The 19,277-nt window shown below is 38.7% G+C and overlaps 1 protein-coding gene across 2 annotated transcripts in view; it reads right to left on the reverse strand.

Moving 5' to 3' along the window:
• Window positions 1-10,017: 10,017 nt before the first annotated feature.
• The window catches only part of LOC143885317 (putative galacturonosyltransferase 6), a 29,031-nt gene continuing 19,771 nt past the window's right edge, over window positions 10,018-19,277 (reverse strand). For both annotated transcript variants that reach the window (XM_077389426.1, XM_077389425.1), the window contains 2 exons: window positions 11,595-12,104; window positions 10,018-10,531 (listed from right to left, as the gene is read on the reverse strand). In XM_077389426.1, coding sequence (XP_077245541.1) covers window positions 10,256-10,531; window positions 11,595-12,104 — 786 coding nt within the window. In that variant the 3' untranslated portion in view covers window positions 10,018-10,255. The remainder of the gene's footprint in view (window positions 10,532-11,594; window positions 12,105-19,277) is intronic.

A 19,277-nucleotide genomic window follows, 5' to 3' on the forward strand; every position in this document is an offset into this window, starting at 1 on the left:
GTGGAGAATTGGCATTTATATCACATATTGAATCTAAAACCATCACCGAAGCCGAACAAGATGAATTTTGGATGATTGCTATGCAAGAAGAACTCAGCCAATTCGAAAGAAACAAGGTTTGGAAGTTGGTTCCTAGGCCTAACAATCAATCCGTCATTGGCAATAGGTGGGTGTATAGAAATAAACTTGATGAACATGGAAACATTCAAAGGAACAAAGCAAGGCTTGTTGCTCAAGGCTACAACCAAGAAGAGGGCATAAATTATGATGAAACTTTCGCCCCGGTTGCTAGACTAGAAGCTATAAGAATGCTCCTTGCCTTTGCATGTCATAAAGGATTTAAACTTTATCAAATGGATGATAAAAGTGCATTTTTGAATGGCTATATAATGGAAGAAGTGTATGTTGAACAACCCCCTGGGTTTGAAAACTTTAAATACCCTGATCATGTTTACAAATTGGATAAAGTATTGTATGGTTTAAAGCAAGCTCCTAGAGCTTGGTATGAAAGATTGACATCATTATTGTTAAACAAAGATTTTGAAACTGAGAAAGTTGATAAAACTTTTTTTATCAAAAGAAAGAAAGATGATATTTTGATTGTGCAAATCTATGTTGATGACACCATCTTTGGCCCCACAAATGAAAGTATGTGTGATGAGTTTTTCCAATGTATGAAAAATGGATTTGATATCTGCATGATGGGTGAACTTAAATTCTGTCTTGGTCTTCAAATTCATCAATTGAACAATGGTATTTTCATTAACCAAAAAAATACATACATGAACTTTTGAAAAGATTTGGCATGGATACTTCTCCTATGAAACATACTCTCATGAGCACCTCTTCAAAACTATCAAAAGAATATTGTAGTTCAAAAGTGGATCAAAAGAAAATTAGAGGCATGATAGATAGCCTCTTGTACTTGACTGCTAATAGACCTGACATTATTTTTAGTGTTTGCTTGTGTGCACGATTTCAATCGAACCAAAGAGAGTCTCACTTGTTTGCAGTCAAAAGAATTTTCAAATATTTGAGAGGAACCCCCTCATTTGGTCTATGGTATGAAAAATATGATTCATTTGACTTAGAGGGCTACTCCGATGCCGACTTTGCTGACTGTCGAGTAGATAGGAAAAGCACAAGTGGAACATGTCAGTTTCTTGAGAGATCACTAGTCTCCTTGTTCAGTAAGAAACAAAACTATGTTGCCCTATCTACTACTGAGGCCAAATATATTGCAGCTAGAGCATGTTGTGCCCAAGTTCTTTGGATGAAAAACACACTCATGGATTATGGATTGAACATCAAATGTGTACCAATTCAATGTGATAACACTAGTGCTATCAATCTCACCAAAAACCCAATTCAATATTCAAGAACTAAGCACATTGAAGTTAGACATCATTTTCTGAGAGATCACTCTCAAAAGGGAGACATTTCAATTGAATACATTCACACAAATGATCAACTAGCGAATATTTTCACAAAACCCCTAAATGAATATCGTTTTTGCGATATCCGTAGCGGTTTGAACATTTGGAGCATGTCTCAAGTATTAGAATTTGATAGTCATCATTAAAGTATTCTTCATGTTAAAGATGCCTAAATCACTAATTAAAATTCAATCAATTGGTGCACATGCCCACTTGTGGGAACGGCACTATCACCTTAAAATCAAACATTAAGTATTTTGACCCTTGGGTCGACATCCTTTCCATAAGAATATGTAATGAATTGTGTGTTGACAAGTCTCCATAGCTATTGTGTGTGACAATTTAGTGTGTATGTGCTTATCTCTCTGGAATACTCATTTCACACACCACTAGATTTCTTGAGCTATCCAAAATGTACAATTATTAGCTCAAAATTGAACAAAACAGTCAAAATCATTAAAATCACTACTTTCTGGGCGAGCGGACGTCCGCCATCTCCCGGACGTCCAGGAAAACGCACGCCCAACGGATGAATGGGTTAAAAACCCATTTTTACATTTCCTTTTCACTTGGCACTTTTCACTTTTATCTCTTCTCTAGTCCTCCTTTTCACTTCGTCCGGCAATTCTCTTCCTTCCTCCGGCAACAAATTCTTCTGGCGAACTCCTTCCTATGGCGACGTCACTTCGTCCGCCATGTATTTTTTCCTTTTTCTCCTCATTTCTCCTTTCTTCTATTTTAGTCATTTCACGATGCCTCGATGTCGCACTGCTCAAGGCAAGGGTTCCTCACACGGAAGAAACAAAGGAAAGAGAATCCGTGATCAAGATAGATCTCCTACACCTCCTCCTCGACCTCCTACAACATATTCGGAGCTCATGGTTCAACAAATCTCTAAACGGAAGATCTTAAGTGAACGTCGAGTCGACATGATACCCTACTCACATTTTCCTCTTGTCACCGACTTCACTACTCTTGGATGGAAAGGGATCCTCACCTACGATTGTCCATGGTGCGTATACCCTTCGCTTGTTTACGAATTTTACACTCATCTTAGAGTTTCACTTGAAAACAATACCTTATCTACCAAAATTCATCATCTGAAAGTCAAATTTACTCTTGACGAGTTTGCAAATGTTTTTGATCTTTCAATTGACGGGGCGAAAGTCTATTTTTGGCCAATGATGATATCGCCTCCATGGGCATTCCCTCTTCCACCGTCTTTTCCGGCTTTTGCAAAGCCTATGATCCCTCTATTCCTATCAAAACTCATCATCTTTCTGACACTGCCCGAATTTACCATCTGATCATCTACAGTAACATCACCCCTAGGGCCGGGTGTAAGGATGAAGTACGCCCTCTTGAGGCATTTCTAACATTTGCTCTCCTTACCAATACCCCTGTCAGTCTCGCCTATGTCATTTTCCAGCATAAGGCAAAAGTTCTAAAATACAGGTGTGACAATCCAAGACGGGGGTGAATTGGTCAATTAGAAATTTTAGGCTTAATTAAGGGAGATTAAAAATTAATCCATTTAATTAAGCACTAATTAGTCTAACCCTTGTTCAAATGGGTATATCAATAAAATCTAGGGTTTAGACTTTCTAATCATGCACATTTAGCTAACCCTTGTTCAAATAGATATTATAATGCAATTTAGGGTTTAGACACTTATCTTAAGTGCATTCACTAACTATTGTTCAATTAAAGCATAAACATAAGTAAGGTTAGAGATTACCATTCATCACACGTGCGAGATAGAGAGAGAGAAGAGCAAGCATCCATAAGGCACAAGATTTATAGTGGTTCCGTCACAACTTGACCTACTCCACTCTTCTAAGTTTACCTCCTTGTGATCTCCACTAAAATGATGAAGCCGTACACCCGACTCCTTCATCTCCAAAGGGAACAAACCCTTGCTTTTCCATTCTCAAGGGCCAAAGCGAAGCCCTTCGTACGAAGCCTTGGCGAGGTGACGCACCATCGCACATGATTCACCTTTCTTCACGGGCCGAATCGGATACCCTTGTCTTCACCTTTCTTTACGGGCCGAAGAGGAGACTCTCACATGAAGAACAAATAAAATGTAAAAACTCTCAATGCCTCTTAATAGGCGGATTACAACTCTGTAAGCTCACATTCACTCCAAGAAATAAACAAATAAAAGCCCTATGAAGTGTCTCTTGATAACATGTAGAAATGGAAGATCAAAGACGTTTTTAGCTTTTGAAATAAAAAGTTGAAGCTCAAAGAGAAATGGGATTTGATATTTCTCTAATGTTCAAAAGCTTGTAGAGATAGGTTTTAATGATGTATATATAGTGTATTTGAAAATATGACCATTTGGGGTAAAATTGTAAATCCTTGGCTTGAAAAAGTCAAGCAGAAAATGCCCCAACGGCTAGTTTGCTCGACGGCGACAGTTGACCCTGGCTACAGTGGTCGCCCACCCCTATCCGGCTCCCTATTCTATTATCAAATTTCTTACCATCGCGGTCGACCAGCCACATGGCGGTCGCCCGGCGAGGGTTAACTGTTTGCTCAAAAATTTCGGCTCAAAAATTTATCCCGGTCGACCGACCCACAGCGGTCGCCCGCCCTAGACCAAATCGGATTGCTTCTGTAGAAACAGAAGCACATTCGTGGTTGCCCAGATCATCCCGGTAGACCGGCCCGATAAAATTCGAGATGGCCTGGATTTGCAGGTTCCATCCCGCGGTCGCCCCGCATAGCCCTGTCAACCAGCCCTGAGTGAAATTTCATTTTAACTTTAAAATCCAGGGGCTTTTGGGCTATGGTCTTTGGGCTTACGTCCAAGGTTTTCAAACACATTTTTGGGTGTGTTGATGGTTTTCAAAGATGTAAAATGTTAAGTATAAAAACTATTTAAAAACCTTTTGAAAGTGCATTTAAACATAAAATCAAGAGGACTCCAAATACATTCTAAAAATAAGAACCTTGAGTCTTCTTGGAATGTCTTGGCTCGTTTGCACTTTCTTGGACTTCTTTAGCTCGGGTGAACATCTTATCCTTGTCTTGGCTCTTTTAACTTGTCCTCCAATCTTCAATGCATGTTGAGGTACATGAGGTGTCACCATGGCATGTTAAACTCCAAGCTCCTTCTTGACACTTGCTTAGGAACTTATGGGATCTTCATGTTGAGCTACTTTACTTGAGCATCTTCAAATGAGGATGACTCCAATGTAGGTACAAGCTCTTGGTTCCTTTGATCCTTGATCCACAAGTCATGTGTTGTGAAGAGTTGTGTAATGGCGATTATGATATGGAAATCATGTATACAACACAACACATCAGTCCATAAATGCTAATCAATTTGGTTTGCTAGCATCAAAACAAGAAGGCAAGATAACCCAGGGGAACCCTTGGGCTTACAAGTTCCTACCAAGTCTCACACTCATCTTCCTTATAGTCTTCTCCTCAATCGTCTTTTTCAATTTCTGGAAATCAACCTTGAAAATGAGAAGTTCTTCCTTGCCACAATGGACATTGATCGGACTACTCTTCGTTGGATGTGCATTCCTCAAGTCATTGAAAACCCTCCTGCGCATGTGGATTCCCATGTCCCTGAGGACAGTGCTGACGAGGACACTCCTGTAGCTCCTTCCACTGATCCAGTACCTCCGCAGCAGTATTCGTATATTGAAGGTCCTCCTCCACCTACATTCACCGGCACTACTCATGACTTCGACATCCTCTATCGTGGCCTCCAGAGCTCCTTTCTGCATCATTATGATAGGCTCCAACACTCAGTGGAGCAAGTTCGATTGGAGAATAAGGCCCAATACGATAGCCTCTCTGAATCTATTGAGGAGTTTTCAATTGATGTGATGCATTTTCATGAGGACTTTACAGCTTTCCAGGAACGGTACTTTGATGCTCTGTCACCACTGCCACCAGAGGATTAGGACCAGGAGTCCTACTACATCTTTTTGCATGTCTTGCTCTTTAGCTTCTTATTTTTATCTCTTGGCATGTACTATTCAGGTTTCTCAGACTATTTTTACTTTCTCTGCACCGTACTTATACTCTATCAGGGGCTTTCTAGCTCCTTATTTTGCTTGCTATGGCTTGGATGGTTGGATGCCATAGTTTAGACATGGTTGATATGTTATGGTATGGTTTAGATATTGATTGAATTGTATGAACATTTTCATCAGTTTTATGGTATGGTTGAATGCTTAATGTTTGGATAGTTTGAACAGGATATGTACATGGCCTGGCCATGGCACTTATATGGTTTGAATGCTTATCTATTGTTAGGACTGTCAGTCGGGATGGGCAAGCTCGAAGCCCGCCCGTTCGGCCCGCTAAAAGCCCACCCATAATTAAGATGAGAACAAGCCAAACCAAGCTTGGTCAAAAGTTGAAGCCCGAATTCTAATTTGGGCTGAGCTTGATCAAGGGTTGTCCAGCCCGTTATAGGCCCGAGCCCGATAATATATTTACTATATAATTTTTCAGGATTTTTTATGCCCTTAAAAATAATAGTAGATATTAATTAAATAGGTACTTAAACATTAACAGAATAGAGGTAGTCCAAGGATCACCCTTTAAGATGATCTTTAAATGAGTCCCAATGAATCATTTACAGTTGTTTATTTTCCAAAGCAGCTGCCTCTCTTTGGCTCTCTAGTTTAGTCATTCCCAAGCAGCAAGCATGCAAGGCACAAATACACGGTTAATGCTACCAGTTCCAGCGCCTCTCTCCACCTCCAAAAACACGACCATATGCTCTGTTCTCTCTACACCTTTGGGCTTTCGCTTCGGTAAAGCCTTTATAGTCTTTTCTCGTGCAGAAAATAAGAGGTGATGGGCAAGCCCGAACTCGGCTCGAAGCCCGTTGTGAAGTTTGGGCTGAGTTTGGGCAAGCAAATTTTCTAATTTAGTCAGGCCCGAACTCGTCTCGTAGCCCGTTGTATAGACATGGGCTGAGCTTTAGCACCTCAGGCCCGCCCAAGCTCGGCCCGATTGACAGTCCTATCTATTGTGTACTTGAGTAGGTTGAACTTGATGGATGGTATGCACTCTCTTACTTGAATGGCATGCTTGGATGTAAATGGTTCTTTAGTTGGATGCCTTTACTTGTAATCGAATGCTTGTTGTTTCTCACTATGCGATGGTTGCTTTAAGTGTTCCCTTTTTGCTTATGTCAAAGGGGGAGAAAATATATATTTGGCTAGTTGATTGCTTGCATATTTTTGACATCTATATCTTTGAGATCATCTAATTTGGAATAGAAGTCTCCTAAATTAACTGTGGCTAATATTAAGGGGGAGCTTCTATTGAGGGGGAGCAAGCATTATATTTCATTACTATTAGCTCCTACCTCGCAATCAATCTGGATTTTGCCATCAATCAAAAAGAGGGAGATTGTAAGCCGGAAGGTTATCGATCACCATTGTTTTGATTGTAACCAAACCCATATTGATTGATTATGCCGATGTTGTTTGCCTATGAGATGAACAGGGTTAATACACTGAAGACAAGCAAGACGATGTGGACATTACAAGCGACCTTTGGAACCTTGACGCACACAATTTGAAGGTCGAGTAAAGCCAACAAGAAGATTGAAGACTCAAGAAGCCCAGAAGAGAAGATGTTTCTCATGAAGTTAGATTGTAAAGTCTCTCATGGTTGTTTGAGTGTATTTGGCACTTAGGGAGGTTTAAAATGAACTTAGACATCTCTAGGAATCACACTCCCTATAATAGACCCAAAGTCCATAGTAAATTTCCTCAAGAAATTTAATTTTAAGTATCCAGAGGAATTACGGACCTCCGGGGTTCTGGCAGACGTCAGTCTGCAACTCGAAGAGTTAAAACTGGGCAACTGAGGAAATTACGGACATCCGTCTGAAACTTGAGATTTCAAAAAAAAATAACTGAGGAAATTGCGGTCGTCAGGGAAATTTGTGGACGTCCGTCTAAAACCTGAAAGGTTCGATAAAAACAACTGATAATATAGCGGTCGCCCGGGATATTGCGGACGTCCGTGATCGGTCGTTGGCGTGCACTTTGAATTTCAAACGCTTATTTTTGCCGGTCGTTCGGACTTCGTCCACAATGCTTTTAAAAGCCAAAAATTAGGATTTTTGCTTCTCTTGCTATATATTCATCATTTTGACTCTTACACTCTTGAGAAGTTCTAGCCACCATCTTTAAAACCCTAACTCTCACCTATTATCTCCTTGCCATTAAATGTAAGAATAACTTCCACTAATCTCTTCTTGGTGCCATTACATTCCTTCTCTCAAGAGAAATTTATTAGGGTATATTTTTGAGTGAGACAAGAGTCATTCTTGAGCTATTACCTTTGTAAATATTTGCCTATTGAAGAGGCTTGTGAGCATTTACTTTCTTTCTATCATTGTAAAAGAAAAGTTGTGACCCTTGGAGAGTTTAAAGACTCAGTGCTTGTAAGGGGCCCTTGGACCCGGGCGTGGTGTGGTGTCCAAATAGTGGAGAATCCCAAGGACAACAAACTTGGAAGAGTGGAGTAGGTCTTTGAGAAGATCGAACCACTATAAATATTGGTGTTCTTATAGTGTGCCTTCTACTCTCTCAACCTCTTTACTTTACAAGTACTTGCTAGATAACTTCAAACTAATTGATAGAATCTTTCAAAACAACTAATTTTCTATAAAACCTAATTCACACCCCCCCCCCCCCCCCCCCATGTTGCCTAGTCTACTTTCAAGACTTCTTCCAAATTTTCCATTTTTTCATTCAATTTTTACAATAAAAGGATTTGGTCCAAATCATCAGAAATCATAAGGCTGTGTGGGAAGATTGATTAGTGTGGTCACAAATATCTCCGACATTCTTTAAAAAATCACTATATTTTGCACCGTTTTTTATAAAAGATATAACTTAAGAGATTTTTAAGTTCATCGAGATATCTTCATATTTTAATTTTTATCGCAAGGGTATCAAGAAATATCTCAATAAATTCAATATATTTTCTGTTGTACTAATTTTATTCTTAAATCTTATTTTTCATATTTTAATATTTTTTCAGTTTTTTTCTGATATAACCCCAAAATAATAAAAAAATATCCCAAGATACACACTTTCTGAAAAATTCCCTAGAAAAATATTTGTGACTATGGTACTAAGCTTTCCCCTCGGTAAGAACCAATGCAATAGAACTTCTGGAGCATGTGCTCTTGACCTGGCAAAAAGTGACCCGGACTGCGGGTCCACCCGGCACACCCGTAAATTACAGGTCCGGGTCACCAATCAGTGACCCGTTTGAAATTGACTCGCGGGTCCACCCAGCCCGTCAAAACTGGGCCGGGCTAGGTGGACCCACGGGTGCCCGTAGAGAAGTGCAAAAGTTTTATTTTGGCCTTTTTTCGTAATTGTCATAATTTTTGAATTTTCTTTGTAGTTTTTTCAGTAATTGTCATATTGTAGTACATTCTTTTGGTATTTTTTTCTTAATTTTTCTAGTTTGCTTCCATTTTTCGGTAATTTTTCATTTAAAACTTAGTACGTGTATGATTATTATTCATTGCTAGTCACCTTTGAACAAATCGTACTTCTGCCGATCTTTGCAGCAAAGGATGGGCGACAAGCCGACAAATAGCCTCCGCCCTCCGCGAAGGTGGCTAGCAAATCCCTATACAAAAAACAAATCTTAAAAAATACGCCAAAAATCCGGGTGACCCGCGGGTCGACCCGGCCCGTACGGGCCGGGTGCGGGTTCAAGCTTAATGACCCGTAAAATTTTCCGGGTCGTTTTGACCCGGACCTGTACGGGCCGGGCCAAACCGGCCGGCCCGTTTGCCAAGTCTAATGTGCTCTGATCACTTTTTTGTGATTCACTAAGGGGCCGTTTGGATATGCAGATTTTAGAATCCAGATTTTAGTTTGAAAACAGTGTAAAAGAGGGTTCACAATCAAGCCGCTGCATACTGTCCTGGCAGCGTTTCTTGGATTTTAAGTAAGAGAACCAGGTTTTAGGAACCTCTTCCCCATCATGAGATTCCTAAAACCTGGTTTAATTACTTAAAATCCAAGAAACGCTGCCAGGACAGCATGCAGCAGCTTGATCATGAACCATCTTTTACACTATTTCCAAACTAAAAACATGGATTCAAAAATCCGCGTATCCAAACGGCCCCTAAATATCCTATCGCGAGAAATTATATGATGAAGGGCCGTATAAACATGTACCCATCATCTCATCCTTGATATTTAATATCCAGGGTGGTACCTCTGTTGTACCACCTTTACGTGTTCACACAGCCTTTCACATATAATCTCTCTTCATATCCTTATGTCCCTCATATATAGCATAGATCATCAAAACATAACTATGAAGCTGATATAATCAGATCAGGGTCTACAAATGCTCTAATGATGTTATGGCAGAAATGCTAAGCCTGAGAACTTGAGACCCATATAAAATGAAATTCTGAAAATAATGCCATCTGCTAAAATCAGAGCTAAACTCAGAAAAAAACAGAAAGATGTGTTTGAAATTACAAGTATGTTTTTCTTTTGAGCAACAAAGTTGCAAGAATGCGTGGAAGATCTTTGCACAAAAGGTCCAACTATTAGCATTACAAAACTCCCCCCAAGGACTCTTATTCCATCTCCATTTATTAGTTTAATTAACTCAGCTCTAGAAAATTATAACAGGAAGAAAAAATCAAATAAAATTACAGAGAAATTTACACGAGAAAAGGGATGAAGATAAGATAATGATAACAAAAATGGAAAGAAAAAAAACAGCTGATGCTACAAGGAAAAGAATAAAGGCTACAGAGGATGAGATAGTTACTGCCATTGTAATTACTCCTGGATGTTGCACTGTTGCAAGTAAGGGTGGTCATACTTGAGAAACTTATTCCAATAGCTTCTGTACTTTCCAATCCCAATTTCGAGCCATGGCTTCATGTTTCCATCGTAGTGTATGACCGCTGCCCTTTCAATCTCTCCCCGCCCCACACCCGAATCATAACCAAGCCTGTGGACATGCCACCTTCGGTCCAGAGCAACCGTGAGGTTATAGAAGGTAACCAGACCCAAAGGCAAGCTCCCAGCTTTCCATAACTGCCTCCTCCTTCCCTACAACCACATACATAGACATGAGATGAATTATTATAGGGTAATACCAAGAGTAAGACCAAGCAGGGGACAGAACAAATGGTTTCTCGCTAGAACATCACAAGCGACGTAAGCCATCCCTTAAGTTTAGGAAAATCAACAAAAAGCAGATTTGTTTTTTGCACACATGCGCATTCTAATTGTTGGGCTCTCCCATCAATTCGGTCTTATTGTCGGTCACTATATCATTTTCCATTATTATACTTACATACAGTTATCATGCACACATCTTGACCACGAACCTCCAGACCATTTCATTATCTTGCCTTTCTTCCTTGAAGAAAGAACACAGGCAAGTGTGTTTGTGCAAACCTTCGACACACATTGTACATATGTATTACATTATGCAATAATTTATCAATTTCAAGTATAAGAGCCGAGATTACACATAAAACGTGTACATGTATCCAAAAAGAAATATAAATGAATGCTTTTTTTTTTATGATAGCAAACAGAATTCATTTGATTACCAAAGAGAAATGCATGATTTTTTCAGAGAACTGAAGGTAGATATGACCTTTTATGGGAAATATGAAATCATTCATTCAAAATCACACGTAACAATATTCCATTTAAATATGGTAAAAGATGAGTGGATCTCTCATTTGACTCTTCAGAAAAAGCATTCTTAAGAAAAGTTGGGGCACTCGAAGAGAAACATAGGCCAAAAAGATCATTTACTATAAAGTGTAAAGAAAAAAAATCTAAAGGATGGTGTAATTTCAGACAATACAAAGTTCAGAGACCACATTGAAATCCGATGGACAAAGGTTGGGGACATTGGGGTTTAAGTACGAAAGCATGACCAATGTTAAAGCCAAGTTTAGAACCTGAGCTAATTGCCATAACTCCTGAGCACACCAACCATTTTAAAAATCATTGACCAAACTGCGAACAGGTCGTATCATCACTCAAAGACCATAAGGTGTAAGCTTACATGCATGGAAATGTATGTTTCTATTTACTGAATGCACATATACATAAATGAATTCATATAAAAGTACATGCACATGAATTTGCTTACCATTTGCAACCATTTACTGTACACGGTCGTCAATTTTCGCCACCTCCACTCGATCAGATCAAACAGATTCATTCCAAACGCCCATGTGCAAGCCTTGGCATCAAACTTGTTTGCAACAATTGGATCTGAGAAGTTAAGGAATGCATCCATCAAATGAGGTGAGTCACCATCCCCACATTTCTCAACTGCTCCATTTACTTTCCATTTCATATCAACATTCCATAATCCCCTTAGATCCCTCTGCACTACCACATCGTGGTCAAGGAGCACAATCTTATTTAGTTTGGGAAAGACCTCGGGTAGATAGAAACGGAGGTGATTCAATGGCGAATTGAATCTTGGGTCACGGGAATTTGTTTGCTTCAACATTGAAGAAGAGAGAAATTTAAAATCGTCCATGCTCTCGACATGGATTGTGGCTTCACCAGGTGGATTCACCAAGAACCACATTGACATTGCTGGGAGGTTCAAAGAATCAGTCACCACATGAAAGACGATTTTCTCCGGCTCCTGCAAAAGAATGGCACTATTAGTTTTTTAGAAATAATGGATCCTTATACAATGTAGCATGGGAGAAACTATACTGAAAATGAGCCATTGCATGTTATCCAGTCATAGCTCACCGCATGACTGGACAAGAGGCCCTCAAGAAATTCCAAATTGGATTTTCTAGCCTGAAAGGGAACCAAGGAAGTAAACACTAGATGATTATTTCCAAGCAAGCACTCTAACTAGCAAAATAGCACCCTGAACACCATGACCCATGCTAGAATTTTCAGCCAACATTTTTATTCTTCCCGTTTTTTGCGTTTTTCTAGCCTGAAAGGGAACCAAGGAAGTAAACACTAGATGATTATTTCCAAGCAAGCACTCTAACTAGCAAAATAGCACCCTGAACACCATGACCCATGCTAGAATTTTCAGCCAACATTTTTATTCTTACCGTTTTTTGCGTTTTTATTCTGGTAAGGTAAGATACAGTAAACTCCAATAAAAACCAGTTTCGAGTGAACCAGGCTCAACTTTGACGATTGTGAAAGATGGTTGATAATTAAGGTTTTAGATATGTTAAATACTCAGCTGGAAAGAGTCAATAATAGGTTGCTTCCTTCTGAAACAGAATAAACAACAGAATATATGAATATGATCAGGATTACCAAGATACAACGTTCCAGAACATAAAAACTAAGACTGACATTGAACATGGACAAAAAGTAGGTCCCAAGGATTGAGCCTCTAGCTCAATGGTATAGGCTTTCCTCTTCGACCCGAAGACCTAGAGGCCGAGGTTCAATCCAGCTTACCAACCAAAAAGAAAGAAAAAATCGGACCCATCCCCATTTGACAGAGATAAATATGTTTATGCATTTTTCAAGATAGACATGCCTCAGCTTATCTACTCAATCTGCAAGGTTTCAATTGTCAGTTTCGGCCGAAATCATGTAAAATTTTGTAAATTTTTTTGGTGGAAATTTACAAAAGTTCAGTGGAAATTTCGGTGGAAATCTTGTAAATTTCGGCAAAATTTCGGATTTCACAGAAATTCTGTAAAAAACAGATTCAATGTACTTTCGGTTTTGGTCCAATCCGAAAATGAAATATTTCCGCCGAAATTTAAAACTATGTACAGGCAGCATCTATTACTTCATTTAGGAGCCATTAGCAGGTGCTTGCTTGTCCAGTAAGAATAAACTTATAAATTTGTCAACTCTACACCAGAATCTAATCTACAAGCTAGGAAAGCAAGGGAACCAAAGGTAATAATCGGGATAGACTGATGAAGTAACTGGAATTCGTCGCCTACTTTTCTTGATGTATCTTTGCCAAAAAAGAAAATTGCAGATGATGAAGTTTCAGGCGTTCTCATTATTTTTGTTTGAAAAGCACTAAGCACTTAGCCATGGACATTTATGCAATTTTCAGATAATCAGCATTACTTTTACCTTTTTTATTGTTCACCAAACTACAATTTTTGATTGAAAACTGTAACAACATGTCTAGAGAAATAGAGGGGTGTTTCCTCGCATTGTGTTTTTTAGGAACCCAGGGAATGGGGGAATAGAGAGAGAGAGAGATGACGACATTCAGTTTAAATTGAAGAGACATGTTAGCCGACCTCCAACTAGGTTGACTAATATCTAAATGATTATTATTAAAGGGGAAGTGCAAAAGTACCCTTGAGTACTTATTAGAATAAAATATACATTATAGTTCGACACTCCTCAAGCTGTCGCACATATATCACCCATGCCCAGCTTGGAACACATTAGAAGAAAAGGATTTCTAGCAACAGCTTTGGTAAAGACATCGCTTAAGTGATCCTTAGACTTCACAAATGGCGTACATATCTTCTTACTCATAACTGCATCGTGAACAAAGTGACAGTCAACCTCGATGTGCTTCGCTCTCTACAAATAACCAAACTTAAGGAAGTAGCCTCTATTTAGAAAGAGGGAGAATGATGGGATTTATGCTAAGGGTTTGGGGCAAGAGGATCCCCAAACCCTATAGCTGCCCACTTTCAAGTTTTGTAAATGAAATACAGGAGTTGTTAAATATACCTATCAAGGAAATAATGTCGCCTTCGGAATTTCGGCAGAGTACCGACATCCTAGAGCACGCAGTAGAGTGGTGTCGCTCTGAATCCTCGGAATTTCGGCAGAGTGCCGACGACCGGGCTTTATGTAAGGAATCTCGAGAGAAACTGGGTAGTCGGGTATGACTATATACCAATTTCCACGGAAATTCGGGAAGTTTCTCTGACAAGCTTTCCACCAACAAATGTAAAGTAGCCTATGCTAGATCTTCTATCAGATAATGATCCAATCCAATCGGCATATGAGTAACTGACAGTATCAAGTTCATCCTTTTTTGTATACAAGGCCTTTCCCTGGGTCATTCTTAAGATACCAAAGAATTCTGCATACAGCTTCCCAATTCAATTGAATAGGATAATGCATAAATTGACTCACCAAACTCACGGAAAAAGTGATATTAGGACAAGTGTCAGTGAGGTAGATTAGTTTCCCAACTAGACATCGATACCTCTTTGGATCTGCAAATTGAACATTGTAGTCACATAATATTTTTACGTTTGGATCAATAAGTGTCTTTGCAGGTTTGGACCCTAACATTCTCGTTTTAGTAAGAAGATTTGTCACTATACTTCCTTTGGGATAGACTTGTGCCATCCTATTGTCCTAGCAACCCAACGCCTATAAAATAGTGTAGTTGTCCAAGATGGTTTGTACGAAAATGTTGTTTAAGCTTCCTCTTTACTTTGTCTATCCCAACCATGTCATTGCCAGAAATGAAAATATTATCAACATAGACAATTAATACAGTTATATGTATACCCTGTGCTGAACAAAAATAGAATGATAGGCATGGCTTTGATGAAATCCAAGGGATACTAATCTGCTGAACTTATCAAACCGCGATCTAAGATGTTGTTTAAGTCCATAAGCTGGACTGAAGGGTCAACATAAAGTTCTTTAAAAAAAGGAGATTATTTAAGTCCATAAGCTGAACTTATCAAACCATGATCTAAGAGAGTGTTTAAGTCCATAAGCTGAATTTATCAAACCACGATCTAAGAGATTGTTTAACTCCATAAATGGATTTTTGCAATAGCATATTCTCCCCCGAGCAACAAACCACGGGAGTCTCTCCATGTAATCTTCCTCATGAAGATCTCTGAACAGAAAACGATCTAGACATCAGGTTAAAATAACAGCCAGCTATAGTGGACAGCAACGAAGATACGAACACGAACAAAATTAAGCCTTGCCACTGAAGAGAAAGTCTCAAAATAATCAACACGATATGTTTGAATGTAGTCCTTGGCGATGTAGCAGGTCTACAACCTTTCAATGCTTCCATCAGGTTGGTATTTGATAGAAAACACCCACCGACACCCAAGTACAGCCTTTCCGTTAGGTAAAGTAGTAAGTGTCCAGATATTACAAGAACACAAGGCATGAATTTCTTCCTCCATAGCCTTCTTTCTTTCTGAAATGCATTAGATATGGAAATAGTAGACCACGGTAATGAAAAGCAACAATTGGGAGGAGATAGGTACTCAAATGAAACATATTGACTAATAAGATATTGAGTACATGATCTTCTATCTTCCTGGAGAGCTACAGGAGCTTCTAAGTCTGCAAGACTTCACAATGGAGAATAGGATCCACAGACAAAACTGAAGAGTTGGTGGATGGTCGATCATCCGGTTTTGTAACCTCTTTGATACGTCTTGTAAAAACAAGGAGATGTTTTGTAGATGGAGAAGACCATCATCCTTAGGAAGAGAATGTGGAACAGAAAAAACACAAGTGGTACCAGGCATATGAATATTTGAATTTAAGGAGGAGCCAATATCAGAAAAATAAGGTGTACTCTCAAAGAAGGTAGCATCAGCACTAATTAGGTGCTCCCTAGTTACAGGGTCAAATTACTGTTAACCTTTTTGACTGCGAGAGTATCCAAGGAACACACACTTAGTAGAACGAGGAGATCATTTATTAGGAAGGCTACCAGCACAGATACACCCAAATATCCATGGAGGAAGGTGATATATAGGAGATTGAAAAAATAAGACAGAAAACGGGACCTTATTATCCAAAATTTCCTATGGAAGAAGACTAATTAGTTAGGTACATGCATATGGAGCATCATAGCATGAGCAACTTCAAATAAATTTCTATTTTTTCTTTCAGCAACTCCATTTTATTGTGGAGTATAAACACAAAAAAAGTTTGATGTAATACACCATTTTCAGAGAAAAATACTCAAGTCATCTGGGAAAAGTCATCCACGAATGTAACAAAATACTTGAAACCTAACAAACTAGACACGCGACATGGACACCAAATATAAGAATAGACTAACGAAAAAGATGCAAGACTCATTTTCTCAGCACACGAACAGAACAGTGGTGCGTCCCAAGCTGGCACAACTCATACTCGAGAATAGAAATAGAGCAATAGATGGGAAGAAACACGTTTTCCCTTGTATGGGAAAACGTGCACATGGTGTGGGTCCACCTAAAATCTTTTCAATAATCCATTGAATTTGTATACTTTGCTTTTAATTAGTAATAGCATTGCAAAACTACTAATTATATATATATAATTAGGGTAAGTAACAATGATTGATGATAAATAAGTTAGGAATGTTGGGAAGGGAAAGATTCTTTTCTTTTTGGAGATTTGATATCCACTTTGAAAGGAATCTTGTATGCCTCTTTTGGTATGGTAGATTTACTTATGTAAAATTCAAAATCTCTAAATTATAGCAGATTTCTTAAAAGACAAGATCTTGTGATTTTGGAATATGAGCAATCAAATCCCAACAATGGTGGGACGCCCAACTCATTGAGAAATCAAGGGATTTGATTGTGAGCAACTGCCATATCTCCTTCATTCTCTTTTATATATCTTCTATATTTTGTGGTCCATTGGGAAATCAAGGGATTTTAAATTCCCAATTTTATGAAAGCAACTAAAACTACAACAAAGAAGAGTGATATAGAAACTTGGGCTCTCTCCCACATCCAAATTTCTGGACGCCCAAGTGAGAGAGAGAGGAAGAAAGAAGGAAGAAGAAGAAGAGCTTTACACTTGATTCTCTTTATACCCTTGATCCATCCAAGTAAGTACCCTTATTTCTTTCCTTGTCTTATAGTGTTTTCTTGGTCCCAAAACGGACCAGATTTATACCCTGTTAATGTATGTTCTATAGGTCCCAAAACGGTCCAGATTTATACCCTGTCAATGTATGTTCTATAGGTCCCAAAACGGTCCAGATTTATACCCTGTTAATGTATGTTCTATAGGTCCCAAAACGGTCCAGATTTATACCCTGTCAATGTATGTTCTATAGGTCCCAAAACGGTCCAGATTTGTACCCTGTTGACATGTGTTTCCTTGGTCCCAAAACAGACCAGATTTGTGTACGGTTGATAGGTGTTTTTACGTATCAAAACTAGACAGGTTTAAGATCAGCTATATACACTTTTACTATATATTAAAATTGGACAGATTTTAAGACCGTTATATGTGTGTTTCTATGTATCAAAACTGGAAAGATTTAGAGACAAATATATGCATGTTTTCGTGTGTTAAAACTGGACAGGTTCTACGTCATTCATATGCGTATTTTATATTCTAAAAACGGGACAGCAGTCATGTGTTTTTGTGTGCGTGTTTTATGCCCTCAAACAGGGCAGCAATGATGTTTTTCTGTGTGTGAGTTTTATGCCCTCAAAACAGGGCAACAGTCGTGTTTTTGTGTGTGAGTTCATGCCCTCAAACAGGGCAGTAGTAGGCTTTTCTGTGCATAAGTTTTACGCCCCAGAACAGGGCAGCAAGAGTCTTCTCCGGGTATATCCCCTTCCTGTCCAAAGATAAGACAGCAATGGTATGTCTATGTGCATGGGTTTCACCTAAGATAGGGCCTCAACGTAGTACCTGTACGTCTTTTTGAAAACTTAAACATAAGAAAGAAAAAGAAAAAGAAAAGAATTGACACTGTTATGTTCTATCAGTTGACTCCAGGACTATCACACTCCACTACCAATCAGCAACCGTCCATTCTTCCCCATTCGTAAGTTAAGGCAGGTGATAGCTAACTTTGCTCGTATGGCTTTCAATTCATGCAACAACAATGGTGAAGTATCTAAATTTTTATGGTTTTCTAAATTATTCTATGATAAATGAAATTTTGTCTCTTGTATTATACGTTGAAAATGGAATCTGATTTCTAATAAAGAATTATCAGTTTAATTGTTTATCACATGAAATAAATTGGAAGTCGTATGGAAACATAAGAAATATCCAAAGAGGAAATGGGAAAGGGTGATGGGAAACCATTGAGTTATCCCCGTAAATAAAAGGTATACAACTTGGGAGAACCGCGCAACTCCTAGTTGATGTCGGAATCCTACGGAGACCAAGAGTCCCTAGGCGGTATGATCTACCGTAATAAGTCCACGCGGAGTCGGCCGTGTCGGCAAGGGTAACAAGCTAGTGGGAGCTGGAGTGCCCTGGGTTTATATGAAATTGATATGATAAGAATGTAGCAGATTATAATTGTTCCTATTTTTATTGAATTATTCTCTTTCAGTTATTATTACATTTGTTCACCCTAAATGATTTTTCTATTCAGTTGCAGAAGATTTTGGTAAACCATTATTTTGGAAAATTACAATTGTCTTATCTATAATATATGGATCTTGATATGTTGTTTTAAATTGAATTCTTATACTGGTTCAGTTTCTATTATCCTACCGACCTTATTTTCTCCCCAGGATTAGAGAATTATAATGAGGGTGCGTTTGCGCACGAGGATGTCTAGGAGCGTAAGATGATGGGAGCAAATAATTAAGGAAGATGATACCCTTCGTCAACCCCTTTGAATTTATTTTAAATTGGCTAGTTAGAGACTTTACTTAATTGAGTAATTGGTTTTAAGTTAAAGTTATTGTAAGGAGACATTTTGGAAATGGAATAAGAGCGATGGCTATTTAATTTTCATATATGGTTTAAAATAAAATATATATATATATATATTATGGGTATTTTGGCAGGTGTTTGCTTGTAGCGATCCGGTCATGGAAATCGGGTCGTTACAGGTACTAGAGTTATCAAGAGTTGCTGTATGCGTAGCGGAATAAGGCTGTTG

The sequence above is a fragment of the Tasmannia lanceolata genome, unplaced genomic scaffold (genome assembly GCF_043159265.1).
Source record: "Tasmannia lanceolata isolate RefF3 unplaced genomic scaffold, GAP_Taslan_0.1 ptg000008l, whole genome shotgun sequence".
In the NCBI taxonomy this organism is placed as follows: Eukaryota; Viridiplantae; Streptophyta; class Magnoliopsida; order Canellales; family Winteraceae; genus Tasmannia; species Tasmannia lanceolata.